General features: G+C 40.4%; 2 protein-coding genes across 7 annotated transcripts in view; both read right to left on the bottom strand.

Moving 5' to 3' along the window:
- Nucleotides 1-416: 416 nt before the first annotated feature.
- On the bottom strand, nt 417-7,622 carry LOC143487884 (ras-related protein Rab-5C-like). Of its 2 annotated transcripts, XM_076987163.1 has the most exons (7): nt 7,465-7,613; nt 5,557-5,707; nt 3,736-4,030; nt 3,228-3,379; nt 2,447-2,569; nt 2,153-2,246; nt 417-1,264 (listed from the first exon to the last, which is right to left on the bottom strand). In XM_076987163.1, the coding sequence occupies exons 3-7, from the start codon at nt 3,884-3,886 to the stop codon at nt 1,140-1,142; spliced, it is 645 nt and encodes a 214-aa protein (XP_076843278.1). In that variant the 5' UTR covers nt 3,887-4,030; nt 5,557-5,707; nt 7,465-7,613; the 3' UTR covers nt 417-1,139. The 2 variants fall into 2 exon arrangements, with proteins under 2 accessions (XP_076843278.1, XP_076843277.1); XM_076987162.1 differs by lacking the exon at nt 5,557-5,707 and having other exon boundaries at nt 7,465-7,622.
- An 8,975-nt stretch (nt 7,623-16,597) lies between these two features.
- hectd4 (HECT domain E3 ubiquitin protein ligase 4) overlaps nt 16,598-26,961 on the bottom strand; it is a 168,319-nt gene continuing 157,955 nt past the window's right edge. For all 5 annotated transcript variants that reach the window (XM_076987110.1, XM_076987112.1, XM_076987113.1 and 2 more), the window contains exons 74-76: nt 19,214-19,409; nt 18,792-19,014; nt 16,598-18,509 (exon numbers count right to left, since the gene is read on the bottom strand). In XM_076987110.1, coding sequence (XP_076843225.1) covers nt 18,373-18,509; nt 18,792-19,014; nt 19,214-19,409 — 556 coding nt within the window. In that variant the 3' untranslated portion in view covers nt 16,598-18,372. The remainder of the gene's footprint in view (nt 18,510-18,791; nt 19,015-19,213; nt 19,410-26,961) is intronic.

Raw genomic sequence — 26,961 nt, 5'->3', positions numbered from 1 at the left:
TTTCTATGGTTGTTGAATTACGTAGGCTCGAGCTCAACTAGTGTCATTAATCACATCCATCAGTGGAGTTGTACATCTCACTAGTTAATTTATATTTGTAAGATCACAGCCAGAAATGATTAAGCCATGTCCTTATAAAGAGGGTTTGATAAATCAGTTACAGGGCTCTATCTGTTGTAATGTTTGGGCTAATGCATATTGTATCCATCTGGTTTGCTGCTGAAAATGCTTCTCTGCATTTATCCAACACTATGACCATGAGCACATTATGCTGGGGTATTCTATGTTACAGAGCATAGAATACTCCAGCTCACTTGGTCCACAGTCACACTTTCTATTAATGCCATCTGCAAATATATTGGCTAATGTACCACTATATAAAGAATGATAAGACATCATATCACTTCCCACAAATGTAAATCTTTCCAACTTTTTTTATTCTTCCATTTTCATATCTTACAGAGTGAAAAAACGTGATGATACAAAGGCTTTCAGGTGTAAGTGGTAATGCTAAGAGTACACCAGTGGAGTTACACTGATCAGACACCCCCACACGCATGTTACACTGATCAGACACACCCTCACAAGCATGTTACACTGATCAGACACACCCCCACATACACGTTGTTTAACCACAGTAATGCTGTGGTATTCATGGTGGAAGTCTTGTAATAAAAACAATACTCATTCATTTACACTATCCCATTTGGAAGTGTGAGATACCTTGCTGTCCTGCCAAAGATTGTTTTATGTGCTGAGAAGGAAGATCTGTGTGTGGCAAAATCAAATAACCCAAGAGATCAGAGTAAAAAATAAACTGCTACATGCACCCATCACCACAAACATACAGAGGGTTAGGGTTTAGATTAGGGCTGGGGTTTAGATTTGGGTTAGCTTTTCAGCTAACAATCTTTAAAAAGACTATTCAGACAAAATCATGTTAGTATTTCCATAAAATAACAAGATACGGGGATCGGTGAGAGTGAAAGTGAGAGTGTGACAGTTCTCTCTAGCTTATGATTTTAGAAAATTGCTGTTTAAAAAAAGTAATCTGTCTAAGTGCGACTTCTCTCCTTCGGCCAAGCTGCGCTTGGTTCCAAGGTTATATTTTGGACCCTTCTTTGAGATTGTTTCATTTGTTAATTTCCACCACAGCACTTGCCAGTGGAGGCCTGAGGGGCGGAGTCTTGGAGGTCCACTCCTGTTCGGCCACGCCCACTGGTTCCACCTCCACCTTGAGGGTCATTCTTGGGGAGTTTCTTAGCTACAAGAGAACAAAGTAACCTTAGTTACTAACTAGAAATATGGTATTGACATGAACACTCATGCAGTTTTAATCTCTAGAGTTGCACAAAGGGGAAAAGGTACTGCACAACCATCACCTGATAACAACGAATATTGTTGTCATTAATATTGCAGAAGCCCATAATGACATCACAGAAAACTAAAAATCCGCAAATTATCCCTCTGACTAATGATCAGATTTGAGCTGTGAGTATTGTGGTCAAGCTCAAATATTTCACACAAATGTTCTTTTTGAGTAATCACGGCACTCCCATAGCACACATTCATCATACTGGAATTTACTGGGTACTGCAATCACAACATGGTGCTTTGCTAGTTCTGTCCATACCATAGTGTAGACTGTAGTATCAGATTGGAAATGCACCTTCCTCATTGCTGAGCAGACAGGTTCATTTGGAACGTGTGCTTTAAGGTATATTTGGGTATATTTTTGGTATTTAATTCCTTTTTATTTTTTCAAACATCATTACATGTATCAAAAACATCAAATGTTTTTCAGACAAAACTGCAAAGTGTTTAATGTTATTTCTCTTGTCTTGTTTATTGCAGTCATGATTTCAGATGATTGCAAAATTTGTGAGATCTTAAAATGACCATAAACACCCTTCTGCTCTGAGCACACATCATTAGTGTGCTCAGACCTGCATATAGACACAAAAATGAAATTAAATTCAGATATTAAAACAAATAAGACAATAAAATATATTTTTCACCATCTCCCACTACTATGAGCTTAAACAGCTATACATAGTTTCAAACATGTGAAAAATACTTCCCTAGGCTCAGGGTAAAAGTCAGGGTCAGAGTCAACCCTATGCTTTGCATAAGGGGAGAGTGTTCATGTTACCGATGGCCATGAAGATCTCATTCACATTCACAGCAGTTTTTGCAGATGTCTCCATGAACAGCAGACTGTTGTCATCGGCATAAACCTGGGCCTCCTGTAACACAATAAAACACACAACAGATATCTTCAACACAAGTGGATCAATACAACAAACATCTGCGGCCCCACGCACACCACCGCCCCCTCCACCACACACTATACACCCCTCCCACACCCCTCCCCATCCTCTTGAACCCTACAAGCCCTCCATCTCTTCCATGAGCACTCAACACACACACAAACATGCATGCCCACCTGAAAGTCGACGGCACGCTTGCTGGCCAGGTCGGCTTTGTTCCCTGCCAGCGCGATGACGATGGTAGGACTTGCCTGTCTCTGCAGCTCCTTCACCCAGTTCTTTGCTCGCGTGAATGTGTCCTGAAATCACACCCACATCACATTCATACACTTGCGTGAATGCGTCCTGAAATCATACCAACAAGACATTCACACTCATGAATGTGTCCTGAAATCATTCCCACTAAACAGACGAGTGTGCGAGACCCAAGTGACTCACTGGTTAAGCCACTTTTTTGGTGGGGTGGGTAGGGTTTAGGATACACAGAGCTGCACAGTTCTAGAATGAGGCTTGAATACAATATGAGCTGACTGTGACTTATGAATGAATTTATGAATGTCACCAATTTATGAATTGGTGGGGTTATTCTGAAATTTTATTATTTTTTTCAAAAGACCAAAGCAGATGTTGCCATGACAGCTGTACATGGACAGAGCAATCATCCGTGCGCACTTATCCGGTCTGAGTGACATTCCCACATCACTGCTATATATACTAGTGGATGTGTCTCGTTCATTTCTGGCATACAGCTTGAGGTCATCCATGTAGAAGAGGGGGCTGGTGGCTGCTCTGTAGACTGCATCTGTTGCCAGTCTTGGTGGTGATCTCACTGAGGGCGTCTAGGCCTATGCAGCACAGCATTGGGGAAATGACATGTCTACACTACGGGGGTGTGTGCGGGCTCTTACTGTGCAAGTTATGTCGTACACTACTGAATCTGTGTGTATGTGTTCTTACTGTGTTAGTGATGTCGTACACTACTATGGCAGCCTGGGCCCCTCTGTAGTACATGGGGGCCAGACTGTGGTAACGCTCCTGGCCGGCTGTGTCCCAAATCTCAAACTTTACTGTCGTGTCATCCAAGCATACTGTCTGTGTGAGGAACGCAGCTAAACACAAAGGAAAAGAGCAACAGTTCAGATTTCCCACTACTTAACACCCCTTACTGCTGCCTTCATAAACCTGTAGTAACTTCCCCACTATACACACAAGATAATCCACAATGATGAAACATTACAATAACTATGTTCATATAATATGGAACATGTTCAGCTGTAGTAGCCATAAGGAAATCAGTGCTTGACTATTTGAACATAAAAAGTGGAAAAAAAAAAAGTGAGACTCTCTATGGGTTACTCACTCGTCCACTGCTGGGGGGTTAAAAAATGGTGAATAAACTCATCTTAAGTGTAAGTCTAAGAGATCACCAACATTCCCAGCAGGTGTGAAGTGAGCACTCCCTCACCTCCGATGGTACTCTCCTGGTACTCATGGAACTGCCCCTTGACGAAGCGCAGTACCAGACTGGACTTGCCCACAGCTGACTCGCCCAGCAGTACCAGTTTGAACTGGCAGATCTTGTTCCCTGCAGTTGGCCCGTTGAGTCGACCTGCCATGGTGTCTGCAGAGACACTCGTGCCGGGCCACAGGGACACCAAGAGACGGCGAAGAAGTGGGGGGTGTTAGGAGCGCTAATCACCCGGCAAAGCCCTCTGGGTTCAACTGGGTGGCTGTGTCTGGCTAGATACAGGCCTGCACTCCTGTACTCAACAGAAACAGGGAAGAATGAATTAAGATAACTGGTTAGGTAGATAACTATGTAGATATCAAGCCAAACAGGAAAAAACAGTTTGTGACACACTACTGGTTACAAATTTAGAGGAAAAAGTGAAAACTCCTGGTCTACAGTCAAGAGTTTAATTCACAGTTTCACAGACATGTGACTTGATAACCATAGTCCGTGTGCCAACAGCAGTGTTGCGAATAACGCTGTTAGGTAACGGAGTCATTTCATTTTGTCAGTAACGGGATAATAGAATTAATTACTTTTCCTGGCGTTACAACGCCGTTGACGTTACTGGTCATTAAAAGCGGTGCATTAGTAAAGGGTTTTTCAAACTATGAGCAAAAAAAAAGGGTCGCTAAAAAATTAATGTTAATATAATTAATAAATTATTATATTCATGTATTATACTTTCGCGAGTGACCGTAGCGCGCGACTGTGCGAACGGCGGAGGCGTTAATACTTGGCGATCGATCGCGATATACTTAAACTTACACACCCCCCCGCCAACAACTTGGCTGGGTCGCGTGAAAAATCATGGACAAAATGTGGGTCACCAGAAAAAAAGTTTGAAAAACACTGCGTTAGTATATATTGACATTACTAACAGTAATGCGAGCGGACCCCTGACAGGCTAGTGAGGAGTCACAGATCTCGATAGGTCACAGTTTTCGGTGTAACACCTGTTCAACTTAATGCTGCCTTAGCCAATCGCTTACTGACTTGTTATGGTAGCCAATCAGAGCCAGTGTTTTTACATGCGTGCCGAAGCACACCAGCGACACACGACACAAACGGAGAAGAGACAGAAATGGCGAGTCAGGAGCAAGCCGAAGAAAGATTAGCATTTTCAAGGTGGCGATATAAATATAAACAAGTTCCTGAATGTCTACCAGTCTGGGTATTTGATTTATTTAATTAAGAACAGAGGTTTTATTGTTAAGTTTACTTCTGTTGTGAACAAACCAGTTGTTTCAGGTTGAGAGAATTTAATTTAATTTGCTAGATATGCACTTTATATAGTATAACTGTTTACTTTTGCTCCCCCCCCCCCCCCCCCAAAGATTTGGGATTTTTAAGGATTTTATCCAGCACTGGTCTGTTAATGTGCAACAAATATCAAAAGTTAAACACCTTTCTGATTTACTCATTTCAACTGACTGAAAACTTTAATACAATGTCTTTGGTCGTCTTAGATGGACCGTTTAAAAGGTATTGAAATTGCAAAAAAAACAGTGCGCAGTGCTCTGGGGCCTTTACGACCGCCACTTGCGTCTATGTTAAGGTCATTTGTAGACGATGTCTTAGACGTTGCAGTGGTGACAGGAGTATATTTAAAATAACGTTTTTAAAATACATCTATTCCTGACGTAAACAAAGTTGTAGATGTTAGACTTGGTTGCCAGAAATAAGAATTTGCATATTTTGGCATTTAAAGCTATTGAAGAAAGAATTCCAAATATGTGAACGTGAAACGAACAAGAACCATAACTATAGAACCACCTTTTGTCCACAAATACGGACTTGTGCTAACGGGCCGCCCAATGGAGGATGGGTTCCCTTTTGAGTCTTGGTCCTCCCGAGGTTTCTTCCTAATCCCCACCATCATAAGGTTTTCCTTGCCACTGTCGCCTTTGGCTTGTTCATTAGGGATCTGGACACATATGATTGTAAAGCTGCTTTGTGACAACATGTGTTGTAAAAATCGCTATATAAATAAATTTGACTTTGACTATCTTAGTTAACCCATTGAACCAACTCTACACCACAGTGACTTGCCAACCAACATGGGAACTCAGGAAACCCAGAGCATACATGACTCTTGTCCCTTATAAGATCTGTGTCTGTTCCCCTGGGATTTAAGTCACCAGACAGTATATATCCCAATTGCAATGAAAGGTCAGTCTTCTAACTGTTGCTTCTTTCTGTCAAATCACTGGCCTGTATGATAGCAAACATCAGAGGTTTATACTGCTGTAGTTACTACAATACACTACAACGAAGAGTAAATGGTTTGAAATAGCTGCATGTGCACAAAGCACAGTCTGTATGCAGCCACTTTCTGTAAAAATATAAATATAAAATACAACAGATTAGAAACATTACTGCCTAGACAGCTGAAGTATATTAAATATTTTGAATGGGCCAACAGCTTATGTGGGAAATCAGATGTACTTAAACTTTAGAATTATCTGATCATCATACATGCAATCAATGATGGCATCAGTCTTCTATGTAGTTGGCACGGTTACTTTTAACAGACCTTCAATAAAAACTACATCTCAAGGGATGCACTGTTCATGCTACTGGCTACGTAAAAATATATTTTTTTTAATGAACTGAAACATCTATGTAAAAAAAAACATCTAACTAAACAATTCAGCATTGTTCAGTGAAGCAAAAAACATCTACTTCTGTAGTGCAAAGAGGACGTTGAAAAAGTTTAGTCACGCTATAATAGCGAAATTCACTAATGACACAACAACGACGGACTACATGTCTATTACCAAAACACGTGACTTTAAACGGAGTTATACTCAAAGAACCACACGCAAGACTAAGATAAAGAGCAAAGGTGAAATAGATCAGGGCGGTCAAAGCTTGGTCCTATTTCTGCGGGAAGCCTGACGTTTTAGGACGTTGCTGTGCTGTCTTTTACGCTTCGTATAATATGAAGGCCGTGTCTTAATTTCAGCAAGGAACTGAGGAGACTTCAGACCGAGACTCCTGCTCACCTGACCTTTGAGAGGTGGAAAATGAAACTGTTCAACGTATAGACGGACAGTCCCTTACACTGGTTAAAAGTCTACGAGACCAAGCGACTGCTCGCAACGTATTTAACAAGCAAAATATGTGGTTTTCCATTTGAAATGTTTAATCACGTTAACTACCAAGCTACAGAGAAAAGCTAAAGCTAAGTTTCCAAAAATTATAGGCTGCAGATAACACAACGACCTGAAACCGAGACCAAAATATAAACTGTGGTTTAGCTTTATATGTATCTACGATTCCAGCAGCAAAATAAGAAAACCAACACAGACGTCGAACATTTAAAGTAAACACGTTATCTAGCTGATAACACCTGAGGTAACTCGAGTAACTGATCCCAGCGGTAACGAACCAGCCAGTCCGGCCGCAGCTCCATGAATTCAACCATTATACCAATTACAAGTAACGAAGCCCCAGTGATGCCCTGTTACCCCGGCCGAGCTGCTCACACAACTGCCCCAGTGATGCCCTGTTACCCCGGCCGCGCTGCTCACACAACTGCCCCAGTGATGCCGTTACCCCGGCCGAGCTGCTCTCGCCCCAGCGCTGCCCCTCACGGCACACATCCCGTTAGCAGGCTGGCTAACGCGCGAGCCTACTCTCAACCACACACACGTCCTCGCGCGCCACCAGGTCACCCACCTCAGCGTGGAGATCGTAACGTTCTTAGAACGCCGTTCCCCCGCAACAGAGCCGCCGCTCGTGCTCCGCGCTAAAACATGAACGCGCTCGGCGTTTGTCGGCCTTCTTTTCCGTCCTAAGTAACTTCCGCATACGGGGAACACAGGAGATTGTAAGTTAGGCAATCAGAAGCGGCGTTACCTACGTGACAGCCTACGTCAATGATGACGACAAACCAATGGGAATCTCTCTCTCTCTCTCTCTCTCTCTCTCTCTCTCTCTCTCTCTCTCTCTCTCTCTCTCTCTCTCTAATTTTGTGTTTTCCTTGAAATCTCATACTTTTATTTATCAAATGAGTTGCAAAACTAATAGAAATATAGTCCAGACATTGACAAGGTAGAAATAATGTTTTTTTTTATTTGAAATAATTTTCTACTTTAAACTTTGCTTTCGTCAAAGAATGCTCCCTTAGCAGCAATTACAGCATTGCAGACCTTTGGCATTCTAGCTGTTAATTTGCTGAGGTCATCTGGAGAAATTTCACCCCATGCTTCCAGAAGCCGCTCCCACAAGTTTGATTGGGTTGATGGGCACTTTTTTTTGTACCATACGGTCAGTGGCGGAGCTAGACTTTTATCCTTGGGGTGGCCAGAGGGTGGCCAAAGCTATTTTAGGGGGTCCATAGACTATGACAATGTATATTTAAGAAAAGCATTCAATTGCAATCAATTTATATCAAGTACATCTTAAGCACACAGGAGATCAGATTTGTGTATGAAATTTGCAGTTTTTTAACAATGTGCAAAATGTACAACATGTAAAAGTAAAAACACAGATGTGCTACTTCTGGCATATCTGGCAGTTAAATGTGTTCAGTTCAGTCCAAATATACGAAATAGGAAAGCTGCTTTCAGCATTCCCTCGATCAGTGAGTGACTGTTTTTGAAATAATTGATTGCACTTGAGTACATATTTTCAGTAACTTACATCACTGATACGGTTACACAAACTTAAGTCGGGGCAAAGAAACCACTGTAGATGTAATGTGTAGTATAATATTATTTTTCCTAGAAAAGTGTCTTTTTTTAACTATTTATTTATTTGCAATATGTAAAATTATAATATAGTTCATTCATAATATTACCCACACCTACAAAGTAAAAAAAGAAAGGAAAATGTTTTATAAGCTGCACCGGGCTAAAAGCCGCATATATCTACTGAACTGAACACATTTAACTGAACTGGGGTGAGTTTCCCAAAACGTGAATGTTTTGGGAAACTCACCCCTGATCAGTTTCTGAACGGTGCCTGTAGCATTTCACGTGCGACAGTTTTTGCTTTCAGCCGGTGTTGTGGGGCATTCCGACAACCCTCGTTTATCCGCATAAAGACGCTACAGATTATATTGTCGATTTATGTTTCTATACATAAATAAGAGCTAGACTTTAATTATCCATCACAGCAAACGACATTATCTATGTCCAAAGACACACTGGCTCAAGGGTGTTGATTATTTAAAATAAAATACACACTGGCTATACCGAAGTTCACCTCTGACCACAACATCGCAGTATTACGTCTAAATATCTAGTTACGTCTAAATATCTAGTGCTCAATGAACTAAGTTAGTCACTGTAACTCCCGAATGTCATCTGTAGCGTCTTTATGCGTGTGCAAACGAGGGGACTCTGAATTTGTCACAACACGTTCATTTGAAAAAAATTCTCCGTCGTGCCTGCTGCTTGCATGTGATAAATGAAATTGAGCATTGAGTATTATTACCGATTACAAAATGCAATTAAAGATGTTCGATGCGGTGACATGTCAGTCATCTGGGGGGGCACTTGGGGTGGCCAATCAGAATTCAGGGGGGTCCAGTGCCACCCCGGCCCCTGCTTTGGCTCCGCCTATGCATACGGTCAAGCTGCTCCCACAACAGCTCAATGGGGTTGAGATCTGGTGACTGCGCTGGCCACTCCATTACTGATAAAACACCAGCTGCCTGCTTCTTCTCTAAATAGTTTGTGCATAATTTGGAGGTGTGCTTTGGGTCATTGTCCTGTTGCAGGATGAAATTGGCTCCAATCAAGCGCTGTCCACAGGGTATGGCATGGTGTTGCAAAATGGAGTGATAGACTTCCTTATTCAAAATGCCTTTTACCTTGTACAAATCTCCCACTTTACCAGTACCAAAGCAACCCCAGACCATCACATTACCTCCACCATGTTTGACAGATGGTGTCAGGCACTCATCCAGCATCTTTTCAGTTGTTCTGTGTCTCATAAATGTTCATCTGTGTGATCCAAACACCACAAACTTTGATTCGTCTGTCCATAACACTTTTTACCAATCTTCCTCTGTCCAATGCCTGTGTTCTTTTGCCCATATTAATCTTTTTCTTTTATTAGCCAGTCTCAGATATGGCTTTTTCTTTGCCACTCTGCCCTGAAGGCCAGCATCCCGGAGTCACCTCTTCACTGTAGACGTTGACACTGGCGTTTTGCGGGTACTATTTAATGAAGCTGCCAGTTGAGGACCTGTGAGGCGTCGATTTCTCAAACTTGGGAATGTACTTGTCTTGTTGCTCAGTTGTGCAGCGGGGCCTTCTACTTCTCTTTCTACTCTGGTTAGAGCCTGTCTGTGCTCTCCTCTGAAGGGAGTAGTACACACCATTGTAGGAAAACTTCAGTTTCTTGGCAATGTCTGGCATGGAATAGCCTTCATTTCTCAGAACAAGAATAGACTGCCGAGTTTCAATTGAAAGTTGTCTTTTTCTGGCCATTTTGTGAGTTTAATCGAACCAACAATTATAATGCTCCAGATTCTCAACTAGCTTAAAGGAAGGTCAGTTTTATAGCTTCTCTAATCAGCAAAACTGTTTTCAGCTGTGCTAACCTACTTGCACAAGGGTTTTCTAAATATCCAATGGCCTCCTTACACAGTTAGCAAACACAATGTACCATTAGAACACTGGAGTGATGGTTGTTGGAAATGGGTCTCCATACATCTATGTAGATATTGCATTAAAAACCAGACGTTTACAGCTAGAATAGTTATTTACCACATTAATAATATATAGAGCAGTGGTTCCCAAAGTGGGGGGCGCGCCCCCTAGGTGGGGCGCGGAGCTATTGCAGGGGGGGCGCGGAGCTTGAAAGTAAAACGTGCACATGTGTCAATATTAGGGATGCACCGATTCCGATATTAATATCTGAAAAAATTCTAGATCGGGTATCAGTGACAATGTGACCGATCCATTAAAACAGATCTATTCAGTCTAATTCTATGCTTGTAACGCTTTTCGGAGTTACACTCCGACACGGACAGAAAACTTGGACAGTTAACAGGCGAGTGAAACACGAAGCACACAGAGAAGAGGTGAATCACTGACTCGTACTCGCGCTGGTGCTATTCCACTTAGTCCGTTTATGTGCTGGTTGACCAAAATAAACCTGGGCTCCATCATTACTTGACTGTTCATACATGAACTGGTGAGTTGTCCAAAGCTCATTGAATGCGTTACTTACAGAAATAAAATAAAGATAAAATAAAGAGCAGTGGTTTTCTACGGCAGAAAGCTAAATAACAACAATATTCCATACGCGCGCTCAACTCGCTCCCTTAAAGAGACAGTACACATATTTCTGGCCGTTACATGCTTTGTGCTCTGCGTGATGTCAACGCTAGCAAACTAGCCGCATAGGTATTGCTGTTTCTCTTATTTCATCTCCTTATTTATTTTAAATGATATTTAGAATTCTTGAACCATTTCAAAGGTTTCTTGCAGTTTATTTTTTTCATGTTTGACCAAAGATGTGAACCTATTGTTTTTGTCTGTTTCAGGTTCTTTGGTATTTTACATTCAATGTTATATTCATAATTGCCCTGACTGAACAAATGCAAGTTGTGCTTTTTTTTTTACATGTTTTTATGTGTGTTTAAGTGTGCTATACTGGTGCAGAGTTTTCAATAAACTTGTAATTCAGTATGTCTGTGTTTAAAAAAAAAAAGTTTTAAGTCGATTCAGCACTGTTTTATCAGATCGGTATCGGATCAGTATCGGCCGATACCAAGCCTCAGATAGATATGAATGGGTATCGGAAGTGAAAAACATGAATCGGTGCATCCCTAGTCAATAGGGGGGGGGGGGGGGGGGGGGGGGGCGCAAAAATATTCTCATCTACTAAAGGGGGGCACGGCAGAAAAAGTTTGGGAACCACTGGTATAGAGTGTATTTTTGATGCATTTAATGTTAGCTAAATTGAAAAAAAAACTGATTTTCTTTCAAAAATAAGAACATTTCTAAGTGACCCCAAACTTTTGAACGTCGCGGAACTTTTCTCAGTTAACCATTTTGTGACGCACCGGTTACACTGACGGACGAGTGGAAAATGGACACAAATTAAGTATTATATCGCGATCTATTGATCGCCGGTGGTTGGCGCCAGAGCGAACTAGTAACTCATTGAATCATAGATGTGGATCAGAGGTAAATAAACTAATCTTTTTTTCGGCATGAGATATCAGAAGTGTGGCGTGAGAGCGTGTGAAGACAATCAAATGTGTGTGTCTCACACTCAATGCATGAGAGTTGGCAACCCTGTCATCTGCTATATCTCCACATGCGTCTTCCATATCTCCATAGGTGTACGTGTTTGTCACGTAGGGCTACGCCCCCTCTCGTAGCTGTCACTCTGGGTTCCCTCATGTCTGTATTCCCTGCCTGTTTATCCCGCCCTGCTCGTTGTCTCTGTGATTTCCCATTGTTTGCCATGCCCCTGTTATCATTGTTCGCACCTGGTCCTGTGTATAATAGTCCCTGTGTCTCCCATGTCCGTATCAGTCTTTTTGTTCAAACCTGTGCCTAGTCTATCCTGCGCCTTTGTGTTATCCGTCTCCCGTGTGTTTTGCCTGTTCTCCCTTAGTTAGTCTACCTTGTTGTTTTCCGTGCCCGTTGTCATGCCGTTGTACATTTCATGTTTGGACTGCCCTCCCAATATGACCTGCACCAGTTATTACGACTCTGATTATGGAATTTCCTTTAATAAATCTCGCTCTCCTCAGCGTTTGTGTCCGCCTCCCTGTTCTGCCCAGCGCAGATCGTTACAGTGTTTGTGAATGTAGGTCATACACTTTCCATCTCCAGGCAGAAAAAAGTCCTCAATGGGATTGAGGAATGGAGAATATGGAGGGAGATAATCAACTGAAAAGCGTGGGTGGGCAGTGAACCAGTTACCAACCAGAGCAGCCCGGTGGAAACTTACATCGTCCCAAACGACAACATACCTGAGCTGCTCTGGACCATCTATCTGATCTGGTGGAATGAGTGTGTTGTGTAGGGTCTCCAGGAATGTGATTAGATGGGCAGTGTTGTAGGGGCCAAGGGTAGCATGGTGATTGATGACCAGAGGTGGAAAGAGTACTGAAAAATTGTAATTGAGTAAAAGTATCATTACTTTGCCTAAAATCTACTCAAGAGTAAAAGTAAAATTACCCATCTCAAAATTTACTCGAGTAAAAGTACAAAATTACTTCATTTAAAATGTAATTTGAGTAAAAGTTACTTAGTTACTTTCAGTTATTTAATGCATGGATGAATCATGAACCAAATTCAGCACAAGTTGTTTTAATCGATTTCAAAGTGTATTTAAGTGCACATCCACGCTTGCAAAAAGATCAGCTGGGCTCAGGAACATACTTCCTCACAGCACAAGGACAGTCACAACCTGTACCATAAAGTGCAAACAATTTTCAGTCCTATTGTCCAACGGACAACACTATGATAAGAATAAAGAAATTTAAGTTACAAATTATCCAAAAAACAAAATGCACACAAAATTAAGTGCCCACAAGATGCCACAAATCAAACAAAAATGCAACAGGATTCCACTACTCACAATAAAATGCCCACAGGATCCCACATCAAAAATTTAAAAATGCTCATAGGATCCCACAATTTAAAAGTAAGTGCTCACAGGATCCAACTATTCAAAATACAGTGCCCACCGGATCCCACTATTCACAATAAAATGCCCACAGGTTGCCACAACTCAAAATAAAATATAAAATGACCACAGGATCCCACATCTCAAAATAAAACAAGATGCGCACAGGATTCCACTATTTAAAATGCTCATAGGATTCAACTATTCAAAATACAGTGCCCACAGGATTCCACTTTTCACAATAAAATGTCCACAGGATCCCACAGAACCTGATAGATAGAAGATAGAATAGAAAGATAGAATAGTCTCATCCTTTTGGAAAAAGTGCACCAGATTATGACCTGATTATGAGACAATGGACAGGGCGTGCACAAGGCAAGGCCACGCAATTGGCCTTCAGTTCTGGGACTCAGAAGTTTACATTTCTGCCCACGTTTAATTTTTCACCATCAATATTTTTTACTCAGTAATGTGAGGGCATTCAAATGTAGTGAAGTAAAACTACTTGGGTCAAAATTTACTCAAGTAAAAGTAAAAATTACATATTTCAAAAACTACTCAGAAAATTACAAATTACTCATAAAAAGTACTCAATTACAGTAATTTGAGTAAATGTAATTAGTTACTTTCCACCCCTGTTGATGACACCGTGGTGGGTAATTGCTGCACACATAGTAGTGATCCCTCCTCGCTGGCCAGGAACTTCAACAATGGCACGCTGGCTGATGATATTCCTTCCCCTCCTTCGTCTTTTTGTGAGGCTGATGATTGATCATCAATGAAGATGAATTGGTGCTCCACTGCATCCACCTCTAGCTCAAGGATTCTCTGAAACACACATGACAGTATCAGAAATAGACATGGAGGAGTCACTATTGTGAAGCACAATCATTATGATTACAATACTGAAATATGTATAATTTATACAGTGTTGAGTGTATACATCAGTTGTGAGATTGTATAGGACTTACTTGCACATAGTTATATCGCAGTTCTTTGACTCTTTCTGAATTGCGTTCAAAAGGCACCCTGTAGACCTGCTTCATCCTCAGATTATTTCTGCACAAGACACGGTCCAGCGTTGATAAGCTTACCCTATCAATATTTTGAAAAATCTCGTTGTTTTCTATTATTTTTCTTTGTATTTGCCGTAATGTTATGGCATTATTTTCTAGGACCATGTTCAGGATTTCAGTTTCCTGTTCAGGAGACAAAAGACGTTTCTGTCCACCTTGTGTTGGTAACCTTTCAGTTCTGCAATACAAATAGTAAAATACTGTAAATACTGTGTAATAATACAAAATAGGAATACATTTCCCACATACTGTTCCCTACAGAACAGTCCACAGGCAATACTGTACTCATTGAGCACTGTATTGATATGCAGTATTGCAGTTTCCTACTGAGAGTTGATTTCTTACCTGTTCTCATTACGGAAAGTCCAGATGATGGATGCTACAGTGTACCTACTCAAATTTGGCTGTACTCTTTGCCCAGCCTCCCTCATTGTTAGACCATGGTTGGCCTTCCTTGTCGTCCTCCTCCTCTTACTCTTACGGCTCTGTTTCCACTGTTGGCATCCATTGCTCCAAAACAGAAGAGCTCACCTTTTGCTATTATATGCTAAAGCTCTGATTGCTGGTTGTAAACATGTGTGACAGGTGTTTGCTAATGTGATGAGTCAGTGTGCATAGTAGGACAATTAACTTTAGAATTTTGAATAACAGTGTGTTCCTTGTGAAAACGAGATTTTCTTCATGAAAGTTATGCCAAATGCAGAAAATTGTGTGTAGTCTTTTGAAAAAAGTGTTCAGTTCTAAAGTGTGTTTTAGAACTGAAATTTGAGTGTAAAGCAGGAATTGTGCTTGTAGTTTAGTAGAATTGGTTCAGGGGGTTGGTGCAATAGTTACATGTTGTGGTCATTGTGTCTCAATTACCAGTATTATTGTGTAAACAACTGAGAAAAACTGTAAAAGTGGCTTTTTAAACAAATAATTTAACAATGTTAATGAATGAAAACAAATTTGGATGTTTTGTTTTGTATATTGTTTTTGCATATTGTTGTTGTGTAGGCTAGTTTTTTCTGCCAGGGCGCTTTGCCTTCTTATTCATATTCCAAGTTTCACATTCTTTTACCACTGAGAAATGTAATATTATATTACTTCCTCAATACAAAAATGAGTCCCGATTTTTTTCTCCTTTAGGATTTAAGACAATATGATGACATTTTATGTCCGATTTATGCAGCAAGGGTTCACAAACTTTCAAGTTGATCAGTGTGGATTTTGATATCTATCCTGAAGTCATACTAGTATGTGTACTTTGATATATGTATATGTATGATACATGCAGCCCCGTCGACAGGGGGGGACAACCGGGTCTGTTGTCCCGGGCCCCAGGGCCAGGGGGGCCCATCAAAGAGCCCAGCAATTTATTTTTATTTAAAGTCTATAATTTAAAATAATCTTGAAATCTTTCATTAATATAAAATTCTGTACTCAAAATAAGCTCAATGGCTAAAATATGTTTTTTTAACCTATCTGCATATTTCCCATTAAGTGCATACACCCCCGCCTCCCACTTAAAAATGGTTTGATCCAGCACCGACTGTAGCCGGTGGGGGGGGGGGGGGGGGGTTGGCGAGTGTGTAAAATGGAGACAAATTAAGTATTATAGTGCGATCGATTCTTAGTGTTGACTTGCAACTTCCGCAGTAGCCCAAAGTAGCCCAGCGACCCCAGAATTTTTACCTGCGGCAGGATTTTCAAACAAGCCCAATTTGGCGTGAAAACCGCAAACCTGGCAACTCTGACGGGCGGTGCCATTGCGATTACGTAATTTTCGCGTCAAGTATAAACCAATAAGCTGTCAGAAACAGCTTTGATGTGTGGCTATATTATATACTATATTGTCTGCTACAGAGGAAATTCAAATGACGTAAGCGGGGGGGTCACATGAAACTTTCTTGTCCCGGGGCCCGGGCTCCAGCACGACTGTCAACGGGCCTGGATAGATGTATGATAAATGTATGATATATATGTATGATATAATCCCAATCTCTTCTGGTTGTTTTTTGTTTGCCATATGTTTAATATCACAGTTGTAGATATATCATTTATATAGATATATCATATATATCATTTAGACAACAGTAGAAACACAGCAATCCTTTTGAAAGCATTCTAAAATAACTTCTGCTTGCAAAAGGTGTACATCAACATGTTTTATTATGCTTTTATTGTGACACAAATCTTGAAATCAATTATCACCTCAATGGACATTTACACATCTGCATTATGTTCAAGATGTGCAGATGTAAAACATGAAAAAGTTAATGCAAGCATAAATTATTGTAATAAATATCAATAAATGTGTACAGATTTTCACTTTGCTTCCCTTCTTCAAGTGGCTGCCCTGTAGAGAAATCAATAATGCGTCCTCCTAAACATAGACTAAGAAGAAGGGACATCCGTAATGACAGCATCACATCAAAATGCATAAACAAAGTCAATTTTGAACATAGGAGCAGATCTCTCATTATTCAAGTGGTGTCTATATTACAATGGATTCAAATCACACCAGCAAACATTTCACCATATTCGGTAGGGAATTCATCTGAATTATAATCAAATTAAGTAATGCATTAATATTTTTTTACTTAAAAAGGACCACTGCAAATCCCACAATGAACATCCATTTCAACATCCATGTCTGTATGCACATATTGGAAGAACAAAAAGAAGTTAAATTATCTGATGACTGAAAAGGAAAAAAAATGCTTCCATATTCAACACAGAAGCTAATTAACATTTGTCTTAAATAGCTATAGATTACATATATTTCTTCATAGCTAAAGCATGTTGGAAAAGAAATTAAAAAAGACCAACAGAAGTGTTGTTTAGCCTGTGCAAATTCAGCAGGCAAAAACAAGCAAACTCAAAGGGTTTCCCCAAACCCGGTAGTGTGTTATAATGAATATGTACAGGGCTTTGTCAATCAGAAAAGGTGCGGCATCGGAGACAAGCAACAAGGGACATGTGTCAAGTCTGATCACACTTAGAACAACATGTAGGCTGATAGGTTGCAGCAGTGCCAGAACTAAAGATATGAGTGCACTCAACAACCTGGACCAAACCACTGTTTATGTGGAAAAGTCACAATGTTTTTCATGTTGCAAGCAAAGGGCAAACACATTAAATAAAAACATAATACAAAGTAATATATTACTATAGCTTGACTTTTTACATGCCTCACATACTCTTTATAGGCTCAAACAAAATATACCTTTATCAATATAGGCAGATAATTTCTCAAGAGATAGCAAAGCAGTCCATCTTGCTTTAAAGAGTCACATTTATCTATTTATATTATCTTCCATAGCACATGCTAAGTTTTTATTGTAGGGCTGAGCTAGTAGCATCAATTATTCACGTGAATGGTAGTAAAAAGTTTTTAATATCTCTTGATATAGGAGGTAGTCCATCTCAAGCCATTCCCTATACTCTTTAAATAAGTACATCAATACTATTGTCTTTTGAATCCAGCCTATTAAACTCATTAAAGCTGAAGCAGCACTGAAGGTGTGTAAACAAGCACCACTTGTGCTGACAAGAAAAAAATCAGTAATAAGGGCACAGAAAGGATTCGGTAGCAAAAGGAAATATGAGATGAATCAGAGGGAAAGCATAAGAGTGATGAATGAGAACGATGGAGCGGAGAGGAAAAAAAGAGAAAAGGAAAACATTTTCTTCCCCAGTTGACAAACCATGTGACATTAAATACAAAATGTGTGTTTTTTCAAGGTCTGAAATAACAACGACCTGGCCTTTATTATGGTCAATAGGGCTAGGTTCCTTTTAGTCAATTCTGGTCTTATATAAAAAAAGAAAAACAAACAAAAAAAACCCCATCTTGGTCTTGGTGATCAGTGATGGTGATAATATCTGTTTGCTACTAAACTAGGATGGGTGGAGGTTTAAGGGTCTATCCACTCAGGGGGTCCTCACGATAGTGTATGGCATAGCGTAACTTCTCCAACATCACATCAAGGGAGGAGTATTGCGGCAGCTTCACCATAAACATACAGGTTTCTACTCGAATGTAACGCAAGTCTGGTGAACCTAAAACACAAAAACATTTCTGTTCACTAATAACAGTTTTACTAGCAAAAGCAGTCTCCAGTGTGAAAAGTAAAAATCCTTATTTTTAGTATCAATTTGATTAGCTACTTTGTATGAAACATTGCACATTTTTATCCACTATCTTATTACAATTACAATAAGAGGGCAATAATCAGTGGCTAGATGTGATCTGAGAGGAAAAAGCTTGTTTGTCCTTTCATTTGCCATGTCTTATTTTACTCATCCACAACATAGAATGGAAATGCAGTGTACTGTACATACCTACAGCACCATCTGGTGGAGCTATCTTCATGGGGTACGGAGGCACATGTGCAGTGTCTGGGCCTCCATCTTTGCAGGGGCACGTGAAAGGAATGCGCTCCTGATTGCAGGCAAATTTAATGAACTTGCAGAGTTCCTCTTGTGTAAACATCTCCAGTGCAGCCCAGAAAAACTCAATGTGTTGGTCTGTCTCCATGAGGCCCACCTGGTACATAGTGTGAGCCTAAAGAAAGATATTATGATCAATCAAAGTATGTGGTGAGGACTTGAGGGTAAGGATGCTTCATTTAGCTGTAATAAAGAACCCCTAACTGAGTTGGAAAATAATACTTCGCCCCAAAATGCCTAGCTAGAAGTAAAACATTTTAAAAATGAAAACAGAAATGTAATTTATGTACAGACATTATAAGAAGAGATTTCACCTTAAGGAATTCCAGGCTGATGTAGGGGAGGCCACAGGTGCGTAGCTCCATCTCTAAGGGGCTAAGAGTGGTGAGGAGCTGCAGAGGGATGATGGAACCAAGGCCTGCACGCACAGCACTCATACACTCCACACTCTGCAGCTCCCGCAGGCGCAGAGCACGTACCGCCCGTGCATACCTATCTTTGTTCTCCCAGCTGAAAACAGAAGACAAATGGTGTATCTTATGTGAAGGATGGAGTGGATTTGCTGTAATTCGTTTCAAGAAAGTATTCAAATTTGTTTTATTTTTTAACTACAAAAGCAAATATATTACAGTAGCCAAGTTAAAATGATCAGATGGTAATGACAATATGTTTTTGAACAGCTTGTGTGCAATCATTCAGGGTATGTTCTGGAAGAGATAGCTACATTACAACCTCATTTAACATTTCTCTTTAACAATAGAAGTAATGCTAGTATTTAGGCCAATGGTGTTAAACATACGGCCCGGCCCGCCAGGGGGCTCAGTCCAGCCCGTGGAATAAACCTGCATTATTAAAGAAGTATAAACTCCATTTTAATTAAAATCCTATATTTCCTATATTGTCCACTAGCGATAGTCCATTCTATCACTTTACCCACATTTTCTGTTGACCCTGGCACCGTCTAAAGTGAAGTGGACACAGAGTGTCGGAAAGAAAAATGGAAAGTTCATGTGTTCAGAATTGCTTCTCAGATGTGGAATATGTCACTGTAATCAGATTTTATGAATAATGCACTTAAATGTTTAACTGAGTAAAAGTGTTGTTGAAATTGCACATACTTTTCTTAAAAAGTTAAAATTATAAGTAGAAAGTTGTTCATAATATATTTAGTAAAAGGACAATTCATATTCATGAATTCTGTATATTCATATAAAGATTTTTATAATTTACTTTGCACTAATACAAAGAAAAAAAAGTGGACTTATTGTTAGTTCCATGTAATTTTGGAATGAGTTTACCCTAAGATCCAATTAACTTGTATGCGGCCCCCAGATCAATCAATATCAGTACGGAGGCCCCCTGCTGGCCTACTTCCTCCAACTTAATGAGGACAAAACGGAAGTTCTCCTTCTGGGCCCAAAGGCCGCAAGACAGAAAATACCAGATATAATGCTTAATCTTGCAGACTACCCCGACTACCCCAAATCTCTGTGTCATACTCGACTCTGACTTATCATTTGATAAATACATAGATAATACTACTAGGATAGCTTTTATACATATCCACATCAAAAATTGGTGCACGCCTTTGTTATCTCCAGATTAGACTAGTGTAACTCACTACTGTCAGGATGCTCAAATAGGAATCTAAATAAACTTCAAATAATTCAAAATGCCGCAGCCAGAGTTCTGACTAGAACTAGAAAATTTGATCATATCAGACCAGTCCTATCAGCCCTGCATTGGCTGTCAGTTAAATTCTGTTTAAAATTCTTTTATTAACTTATAAACACTGCATGGGCTTGCTCCTGAATACCTCCAGGAACTTATTTCCTAGTATGAACCCCCACGTCCACTAAGATCACAGGGTGCTGGCCTTTTATTAGTTCCAACAATTAATTAGGTAACAGCAGGGGGAAGAGCCTTTTCTTATAACCCCCCCCCCCCCAGCTTTGGAATAACCTTCCAGAATATGTCTGGGACTCTGACCATATGACCTCATCCAGAGCTAGTTTTTCCTGTTTTATCTTCTCCACATGGCTGCCCGCCTACCCGAGGAACACTGAGATGAGGAGAGACGAGCTTTTCCAGAGATCCATCCTGGACCGGCCACCTCCTGCCTAACCAGATATGATGAAGGATCAACCCACTGCCCTGTCTAACCAGTGTGGATGAAGGATAAACCCACTACCCTTGACCCTCTCACCATGCTGAATTCTCTATAATGAAGTGATTATTATGTAGTAATTGTTGTCAGTCAGCTGCTGCAATGTGATATATACATTGCAGGGTTAGTTTAATCCTCCATGCCAAAGGAACAAAGATAATGTAATAACTAAGTGTATGGCACACACCCTCACACATGGGGGCATGTATAGGCTCATTTGGTATGGTCTGCTGAGTACATATGTCTGTTCTTGTTGTTTTGTTGAAAGACTATTTTAAGCCTCTGTTAGCCTGTTTTCAATGCTTTTTCTTCCGTCATTGACATGAGAGTATTTAAACCTTCATGTTTTGCCAAGTATTCTAAAGATTTATCCAATGGCAAATTAAAGACTTCAAGTTAGTATAAGAATAACTGTCTTCTCTACACATTTACTAATATATATATATATATATATATATATATATATATATATATATATATATATATATATATATATATATATATATTAGTGGTGGGACTTTAACGCGTTAATTTCGATTAATTAATTACAGGAAAATTAACGCACTAAAAAAATTAACGCATTTTAACGCATTTAACGGACGAGACACTTTTGCACCGTGGAATGTTTCTCAGTGCACGAGTTCCAGACATACAGATTATATGGACGCACAATAAGATCATGATGGAGATGACTGAAGAGGCTACGCTGGTGGATGGGAAATTTAAATATAAACTTCCAGATGGAAGTAGGCTACAAACAAAAATAGTGTTATTTACACTTTATGTAGGAAGGAGTTCGCTTATCACAGGAGCACTTCCACCCTTCGTTACCACCTCAACGCAAAACATGTTGCGGCTAAAGCTGGGCGTACGCTGTACGATATTTTAAATCGTGTACACAGCTCCAGCTCAAACTGTACGACTAAATCGCAGCGAGAGTCGGCTCGTGGAGCTGCTTCAACAGTGCGATACTCTCACGAGGAGCGATTTGAATTTCAAACATGTTTGATGTTCTTGCGACGCTGCGATTTCTGATCGGGAGTTGGTCGTGAGGTGTGAATCGCTCCTCGTTTACCTGTGTAAACTATACGATGCACGACACGCGATTGAGCCGAAACGAGTGAAAAATCGGCTGAAAATGGGCCAGCTTAACGCGCAGGTCAGTAATGATAACTTAGCTGCTAAATGTATTCCTAGTACGATAGGGTGACCAAACGTCCGTAATTCACATCCTGTGAGGAAACGTCCTGGTTTTTAAATGACCTTCATTGGACCATTAAGACTGGATTAAATTTTCGCGAGTGGCCGTAGCGCGCGACTCCGCACGCGTTTATACATGATGCGTCACATTATTTGTGTTGTCCGCTCTCTGTGGTCGAAGATAAATGCTTACAAGAAGCGCTGCACATTGCGTCAACTGATGCAAGTTACGAACTACCGTCCAGGGGTGAGTTTCCCAAAACGTTCTTAGCGCCAAGTACTTCTTAACCTCGTACGTAAGAATGACTAAGGACTTGGCGCTAAGAACGTTTTGGGAAACTCACCCCAGAAAGACAATGTCGAAGAAAATCCAGCAGCTGTATGATGAGGAATAGGAAGTAAAACAGGTTATTGTGAAGAGCGCCACAAATGTGGCTCTGACTGGGGATCACTGGACCTCTGTTAGCAACAAGAATTATCTTGGTGTCACAGCTCATATTATAGATGATGAATCTATAGATGATGAAGATCCAGTCATTTGCTTTGAGCATGCAGAAGACCACTTCTAGGCACTATGGAGATGCCTGTGGCAGAAGCCTGGGAAATTAAAGAAATTGCTAAAATGCTATTAAAAAACATCTTCTGATTTACTTCAATTCTTCCAATATCCTGAGCAAAACTCCCAAAATTAAACAACATTTTTGATCAGAATTTCCAATGTTCTGAACTGTTTTCTGCACACTACACATATATTGGTCTGTGTAGTAGACTGGTGGAAAAATAAACAAGATGTTGAAGTTTATGATTATGTTCATTGATTCATTCATCATTCAAACTTAAATTAATATTTCTCATGTTAAATACTGAAATGCGATTAATTTCGATTAATTAATTACAAAGCTTCCGATTAATTCGATTAATTTTTTTAATCGCGTCCCACCCCTAATATATATATATATATATATATATATATATATATATATATATATATATATATATATATATATATTGAGTATGAATAACCGAATGAGTAATTGTGTAGAGAAGACACCTTATACTGTACAGTGGGGGAAATTTGTGCAAGTTATTCCACTTAAAATATGAGAGAGGCCTGTAATTGACATCATAGGTAGACTATGGGAGGTGACCGCGGATGGAATCAATGCTTTATGCGTGAAGTTGGATCAGTTGTGAGACCGCTGACTTAAGAGGAATTTTGTGTGCTCAAACACTCAAGGACGAGCTCCTTGCTAAATTCTTCATTCTTCTTATCTGCACTGGCGCCCAAACAAAATTCTCACAGAAGGTCGTCGTCCTGGTTACCTGCTCCTACCCCCACACAGAGACTGTCAGAGATGGCTCTCGCCTTCCACCGCGAACTTTGACACAAAGATGGTATGCCAGGCCTCTGGTCCCCCCTTCCCGTCTGTTATATAGCCTTGTATGGGCTATGGGGATTTTTTGTATGCACACAGACTGTTGTCCTGTTATGAGAATAATCTGTGGTCATATTTTTTTTGTCTCCTCCTAATGTTTACCTCTTTATGTTTCTCCCCTAATCTGTAATGGCGGCGCTCTCATGATGCTGTGGCCACTCTGGAATCTCTGTGCTTTACACCGTGGCTCTGGTGGAACTGAATTTCCTACTCGTGGGATCAATAAAGGTCATTCAATTCAATTCAAAGGCTACCGTCAGTAACACACAGAGGTAGGGACTCGAGTCACATGACTTGGACTCGAGTCACATGACTTGGACTCGAGTCAGACTCGAGACATTAATATTAAGACTTTTGACTTGACTTGAAAAAATATTCAGAGACTTAGACTTGACTTGGACTTTTACACCAATAACTTGGGACTTGAATTGGACTTGAACCTGTTTACTTGCAAAGACTTGATTTTTTTACCCCAAATCTAAATTTTAAAACGCATATTAATATTTATAAAGTGCGCCCCATTAATTTCATTTCCATCCTTCTGACGCAGACCGGTCCTCTGCTTTTCCACACTCTGTACGTGTGTGTGTGCATGAGCTGCAGCACAACCAATCAAATGGGGGGGCAGCGAACGTAAATTGTTACCGGGCGGGGTGTAAAATGGACACAAATTAAGTATTATATTGCGATCGATCGATCGATCGCCAGTGGTTGGCGCCAGAGCGAACTAGTAACTCATTGAATCATAGATGTGTATCAGAGGTAAATAAACTAGATTTTTTTTTCGGCGTGAGAAATCGGATGTGTGGCGTGAGAGCGTGTGAAGACGGTCAAATGCGTGTGTCTCACGCGCAATGCGTGAGGGTTGCCAACCCTGGATTCTGTATCTGAACTCAGGTAAGAGAGCCTCTCTCTGTCCCCATCATAATATCCAGTTCTATTTCAGCATGGATTGTGATTTTGAAATCGAGAAAAAAATATATTGACAAAAGTGGAGCGAGTTTTCAGCTATTGGGGCATCATTCTACGGCCTCATCGTGCACAAATGACATACAGACTTTTGGCCAGTTTGGTCTTTTGCAAATGCAATGCAGAATAGTTTACTGAAATGTCTAAAGTTGCAGATTCCTGTTAATTGTTCAGTTCTTATATTTGTTTGTCTTGTGTCACTCACACATGGACACACATGTTCTCTAAGAAACCAGATAAGAGAAGAGAGGGAAAAATGCCGTTATGGTTCTTTGTATTGTACTGTGAAAATATCAGCACTTTTTATTTGAACATGGAGTTCTACTTATGACTTTCACAGAATATTTATTTCTGGAAAATTGTAGTTTAAAGTATGAATATTTTTGCAGCTAAGTTTAAAAAATTTAACTGTGCAATAAAGAGGTGTAATTTTAATTTTTTTTTATACTTCGTGTTTTCAGTTGCACATGTTTTATCAAGATTTGAGAATACAGATTTAAAAAAGAACACATGTCTATTATTTACATTTAAAATATACCTGCAACATTGGTAAAAAAAAAAAAAAGACTCGAAAGGACTTGAAATTCCAAGTTTCAGACTTGGGACTTGACTTGACGGTTGCCTGTCTTGACTCGAGACTTGACTTGAGTTGACTGTCTTTGCATGAGACTTGACTCGGGACTTGAGGATAAAGACTTGGACTTATTTGAGACTTGCAAAACACTGAATTGGTCCCACCTCTGGTAACACACTACGCCGCCAGGGACTCAGATCCTGCAGTGCCAGACGTGTCATCTGCTTAAGGCAGTATATATCTGGGCCCGTCTGAAGTTTGCTGGAGAACATTTGGATGTTCCAGAAGAGTATTGGGAGAATGTCATATGGTCAGATGAAACCAAAGTAGAACTGTTTGGTACAAACAGCTCGTCATGTTTGGAGGAGAGTGAATGTTGAGTTGCATCCAAAGAACACCATACCTACTGGCAACATCATGGGGGTGTCAACATCATAGGGGTGTAAACGTCATGGGGGTGTCAACATCATGTTTTGGGGCTGTTTCTCTGCAAAGGGACCAGGAAGACTGATCCATGTACATGAAAGAATGAATGGGGCCATGTATTGTGAGATTTTGAGTGCAAACCTCCTTCCATCAGCAAGGGCATTGAAGATTAAACGTGGCTGAGTCTTTCAGCATGATGATGATCTCAAGCACCCTGCCAGGGCAACAAAGGAGTGGCTTCATAAGAAGCATTTCAAGGTCCTGGAGTGGCCTAGCCAGTCTCCAGATCTCAACCCCATAGAAAACCTTTGGAGGGAGTTGAAAGTCCATGTTGCTCGCCAAAACCTCTGCTCTAGAGGAGAACTGAATGGAGGAATGGGCCAACATACCAGCAACGGTGTGCCAACCTTGTGAAGACTTACAGAAAACATTTGACCCCTGTCACTGCCAACAAAGGATATATTTAACAAAGAATTGAGATGAACTTTTGTCTTTGACCAAATACTTATTTTCCACCATTATTTGCAAATAAATTCTTAAAAAATCAGACAATGTGATTTTTTTTCCTCATTTTGCCTCTCATCTTTTTAGGTGGGATAACTTGCACAATTGCACAGCTGACTAAATACTTTTTTTCCCCCACTGTGTATAAGATCCAAATGATCAGAATCAGGTGTTCCAATCACTTTCATGGCCATGGGTGTATAAAATTAAGCACATAGGCATTTTTACAACCATTTGTGAAAGAATGGGTCGCTCTCAGGAGCTCAGTGAATTCCAGCGTGGAACTGTGTTCTCTGGAGTGACAAATTGTGCTTCTTCATCTGGCAATCTGATGGACAAATGTGGGTTTGGCGGATGCCAGAACAGTACTTGTCTGACTGTATTGTGCCAAGTATAGAGTTTGGAGGAGGGGGGATTATGGTGTGAGGTTGTTTTTCAGGAGCTGGGCTTGGCCCTTTAGTTCCAGTGAAAGGAACTCTGAATGCTTCAGCATACCAAGACATTTTGGACAATTCCATGTGCCCAACTTTGTGGGAACAGTTTGGAGCTGGCCCCTTCCTCTTCCAACATGACTGTGCACCAGTACACAAAGCAAGACAAGACATGGATGGCAGAGTCTGGTGTGGATGAACTTGACTGGCCTCAACCTGACAGAATAGTTTTGGGATGAATTAGAGTGGAGGACTTCTCATCAAACATCAGTATATGACCTCACAAATGCGCTTCTGGAAGAATAGTCATAAATCCCCATAAACGCACTCCTAAACTTTATGGACAGCCTTAAAA

The sequence above is a fragment of the Brachyhypopomus gauderio genome, unplaced genomic scaffold, assembly GCF_052324685.1.
Source record: "Brachyhypopomus gauderio isolate BG-103 unplaced genomic scaffold, BGAUD_0.2 sc51, whole genome shotgun sequence".
Taxonomy (NCBI): domain Eukaryota; kingdom Metazoa; phylum Chordata; class Actinopteri; order Gymnotiformes; family Hypopomidae; genus Brachyhypopomus; species Brachyhypopomus gauderio.
This window is presented reverse-complemented; position numbering and strand designations above follow the sequence as displayed.

What these genes read in the sequence shown, in the direction of transcription:
- LOC143487884 (XM_076987162.1), bottom strand. Translation starts at nt 3,886, where the DNA reads ATGGCAGGTCGACTCAACGGGCCAACTGCAGGGAACAAGATCTGCCAG. An exon ending in TGTACGACATCACTAACACA is followed by an intron (nt 2,570 to 3,227) that starts GTAAGAACACAT and finishes GTGTGATTTCAG; the next exon opens with GACACATTCACGCGAGCAAA. An exon ending in TGAGATCTTCATGGCCATCG is followed by an intron (nt 1,265 to 2,152) that starts GTAACATGAACA and finishes GTTCTCTTGTAG; the next exon opens with CTAAGAAACTCCCCAAGAAT.